General features: G+C 31.8%; 1 protein-coding gene across 1 annotated transcript; it reads left to right on the top strand.

The window, feature by feature from the left end:
- Nucleotides 1-1,339: 1,339 nt before the first annotated feature.
- On the top strand, nucleotides 1,340-3,751 carry LOC108720191 (uncharacterized). The gene has a single exon (XM_018459153.1). It carries the CDS (start codon nucleotides 1,340-1,342, stop codon nucleotides 3,749-3,751), a length of 2,412 nt encoding a protein of 803 aa, XP_018314655.1.
- Nucleotides 3,752-4,272: the final 521 nt, after the last annotated feature.

The raw sequence follows: 4,272 nt of genomic DNA, 5'->3' as shown, positions 1-4,272 counted from the left end.
AAAATGTTTAATAGATGTCCGGCTACAACGTAACATTAGTAAATACTGTATATTAAACTTTGCCTTTAAATAATTAAATATTCTTTTAAATATTTTATTTTAGGAAGCATTCATAAAGAAGACCCTGCCATAAAAACTGCTATGACATATTTGAGACATGGAAGTCGGAATTCTTGGACCGAACTGTTAGCGAATTGGTCAGTGACTTATGTTTTCAGACGTAAAATCTTGTTAGAAACAAGACCAAAAACTCAGAGTGAGATCAGAAGAATTCAAAAAGGCAGCAGTAGAAGTGAAAATGATGAAAGCGAAAATGAAGAAGAACAACTCATTGATGAGTATATAAAAAAATGGGATGTTTTGGAGCTTCCCAATGGTACCTCTTAGTAAGTGTACTATAAAGAATTTTCCTAATAAATAAAATAAGCTTACTCTTCTCCAAAGAGTACTAAGAATGCTAATTATATTTTCTTCAGCTAAATCAAGATTTTAAAGAGCTTTATCCAGGTAAAGAAGAGAGTCTCTTTTCAAAGTGGGAAACTGCAAAAGAAATAATAATTGAGTTGGCGGAGATCGAAATCCCGATCTCGGATAGTTATGGAAGAGATCTATTGAAACAATATCATGCTACTCCTGAAGATATGTAAATGTAAACATTAGTTTTATTCTTTCTTATCGTATAATATTCTCTAATATATAGATATTACAGACAAACGAGATGTAATCATATTATATATACTACCATCTTTGTGCTGCAAGCGAGGACGAGGGAAAAGTATAGGTTACGTTCCATCAGTGCAAGAGGCAAGAAAGTTCTTCATTCTACACGTGACTGTAAATAATTTTTTTAAAATTATATTTATTCATTTTTATATTCTACTATAATTTTTGAAGGACTAATTTTCTTTTATACTTTATGTAGGTACCAGGAGATCTGAAGAATGCTATAAAAAGACATCGTACCCATCTCAATGCTATTGGAGCACGTCTCCAACTGATTCTCATAGTTGTCGGACAAACGATAGCAAACATATCTGCAACATATGTTCAAATTGATGGTGTTCGCTACAAGCCAAGAACACCAGTGGCAGCCCTGGATGCTTGCCTAAAAGCATATCACGCTCTAGATGCAGTATATCCTCAAGAGTGCAATGCTGTGTGGTATTTTATACAACAATATTTTTATAATTTATATTTGAAAGAAGACGAAAACATTTCTCGAGTCACAAGTTCTCTCAAAGGACTCGCCTCAAAAAAAAAAAAAATAAAGTTTCTGCTAATTTATTAATAATTTTTAACGTAGTTATTAAGCCTATTTTCTCAATTATCAGTAAGAAGCATGGCATATATTTGTAGTGAATGTCGTACACCTTTACGCTCAATAAGTGCACTTTGTATTCACTTGCAAATATTTCATTCTTTCAATGCTCTTAGCATTTACATTTGTTCCCAAGACGGTTGTAATAGAGAGTATGACTCTGTCAAATCCTTCAAGAAACATTTAAGAAAAAAACATCCTATCGAACAACCATACCAAAATGTCCAGCTAGCTGAGAATGTTATCGAAATGAATCGTGATAATGTAGATGGTAACCCTGCGATACTTATAAATGAAAATGTACCTAATAACTTACAAGGGAACAATGTGGACATCAAGCAATTTCATGAAATAACTGTCTTAAATTTTCAAAACATTTTATTTCAATCATCTTTGGCCCTTGTTGCCAAGTTATATAATAACGTTACTCTTAATCGAACTCAGGTGCAAAATATTTTTGATTATTTTAAAAACTTCGCTTCAAGTAGTTTCCTAGAAGTGTTAAAAGATAAAACTCTCACTGTACTTAGGGATAACAATGTACCTCAGGACGAGATAGAGAATTTAGATGCTATGTTTGCTGCAATACACCACATGTTTTCAGGTTTTGAAACTGAGACTCAACGAATAAGTGCTTTACAACAGAGTTTTTGTTATGTACGTCCCACCTCTTATGTTATAGGTGTGAATGAGAAAATAAAAAAAGAAAAAGGTAATATGGTTTTGACACCAGTTGAACTGACTGGTCAGTTTGTTTCCATAAAACGCACATTAAAATATTTTTTGGAATTGCCTGGTGTCTTTAATACTATAATGAGTAATATTGAAAATCTTAAAAATTCTGAGTCCTATACAAATGTTATACAAAGTCCACTGTTGAAAAAAATAGAGCGAAATCATTTTAGAAATCATATTGTTTTGCCTCTAGATATATATTTTGATGATGTGGAACCTGACAAACAAGCAGGTTCCCATTTAGGTGACCACAGTTTGGGAGTAATATATTATCGCATTCCATGTATCCCACAACATTTGCTTTCCTTATTGGAAAATATTTTTCTTGCGTGTGTTTTTTTAAGTGATCATAGGAATGGTCATAACAGAGAAGTATTCGCACCTATCATTAATGAACTGCGAGATCTAGAAACGAATGGTATTGTCATTCAAACTGATTCAGAATACACGATTTATTTTGCCTTGTGTCAAATTCTTGGAGATAATTTAGGGCAACATGTCGTGACTGGCTTTGTAGAATCATTTAATGCAGATTATTACTGCAGGTTTTGTAAGGAGCATAAAAGTATTATGAGGAGGCAATTGAGAGAGAATATTTTGGTATTTCGCAATAGAATAAATTATGAAGACGATGTATTAACTAATAATGTTTCTCAAATAGGAATCAAGACTCGTTGTATATGGCATGTTCTGAATTCTTATCATGTTACTGAAAATCTTGAGTGCGATATAATGCATGATTTGTTTGAAGGAGTGTGCCATTATGATTTATGTCCTATACTAGACTACCTTATCAATCATATGGGATTTTTCAACCTTGAAACTCTCAATGATCGCATTCAGAACTTTGATTATGGCGATTCAGGTGACAAGTCCACACTTATTACTGTAGATCATATTCGTAATCAAAAATTAAAAATGTCTGCATCTGAAATGATGTTTTTTGTACGCCACTTTGGTTTAATAATTGGGGATTTGGTGCCAGAGGATGATGAAGTTTGGAGACTTTATGTAGTTTTTACTGAAATACTAGACATTGTAACAGCTCCATATGTAAGACAGCAGTTAACCGAGTATCTTTCAACTTTAATTGCTGAGCATCATGAGATGTATTGTATACTTTTTGGTAAAACCTTGAAATCTAAACATCATTTCATGGTGCACTATCCCCGTATCATGAATTTAATAGGACCAATTATACATATTTGGTCAATGAGACTAGAAGGGAAGCATCGCTCTGTAATAAAGAAAGTAGCGAACAATATGAGTTGCCGTAAAAATCTACCTCTTTCAATTGCAAAAAGATATGCACTTACTTGTTGTGCAAGATTCCTAACTAGGCGAGGCTTTACAAATGATGTTAAATATCATCCAAAAGAACGTAGACTAGTAAATTGTGAGAACTTCGAAATGTTTCAAAATATTTTATTTAACGGATTGGAACAGTCACTTGCAGTTGAAGAAGCAGTTATTTGTGGTACCTGTTATAAATCTAACATGATCCTTGTTATAAATTATGAGGAAAACTTACCTATCTTTGGAAAGTTGTGTTGGATAGTGAGACCACAAAATATGCAAGAGCTGTATCCCTTCTTCCTTTTGTCAGGGTTACAAACCGTTGGTTTTAATGAACACTTACATTCCTATAAAATTAAGTCTACTCCAGAGTGGTTTTTAATTGAATACAGATCTGATTGAAGACAATCTTGTATCTTTTTATCCATCCACTATTCATGTGGGATCTGATGGGAATACTTATGTGACTTTTAGGCATATGCTGTAGTTATTACCTTTAAGCATTTCATCTGTAAGCGTTTATTTTTTGTATTTTAATTATAAGATATAAGATATTGTAGTTATAAGTTAAAATTGTCTTTAAGCATTTTATATTAACAGTTGCTTTGTTTTCAGCATTCATATAATTTTATTATATTATTTTATTTGATAATTTGTAAAAGTCACACATATGTATAAAGCATTACGTATTCTACTTATCTACTTCTGATATTTTTTATACAGTTTTTTCCTATATATCTTTATAACTTAAACAATGAAAGAAATAATGAATTACATAGGAATTAGAAAACAAAGAATGTCCTAACCTTTAACCTATTTAAATCTTTATTCCTAATTTGTATGTGTAATTCCTTCTTTTTTTCATTGATTTTTAACCTAAAAGAGTCCTTTTTCAATCTATTTAGAGAATAACAAGAGAACCC

The sequence above is a fragment of the Mycetomoellerius zeteki genome, unplaced genomic scaffold (genome assembly GCF_001594055.1).
Source record: "Mycetomoellerius zeteki isolate Tzet28-1 unplaced genomic scaffold, Tzet1.0 scaffold791, whole genome shotgun sequence".
Lineage (NCBI taxonomy): Eukaryota > Metazoa > Arthropoda > Insecta > Hymenoptera > Formicidae > Mycetomoellerius > Mycetomoellerius zeteki.
This window is presented reverse-complemented; position numbering and strand designations above follow the sequence as displayed.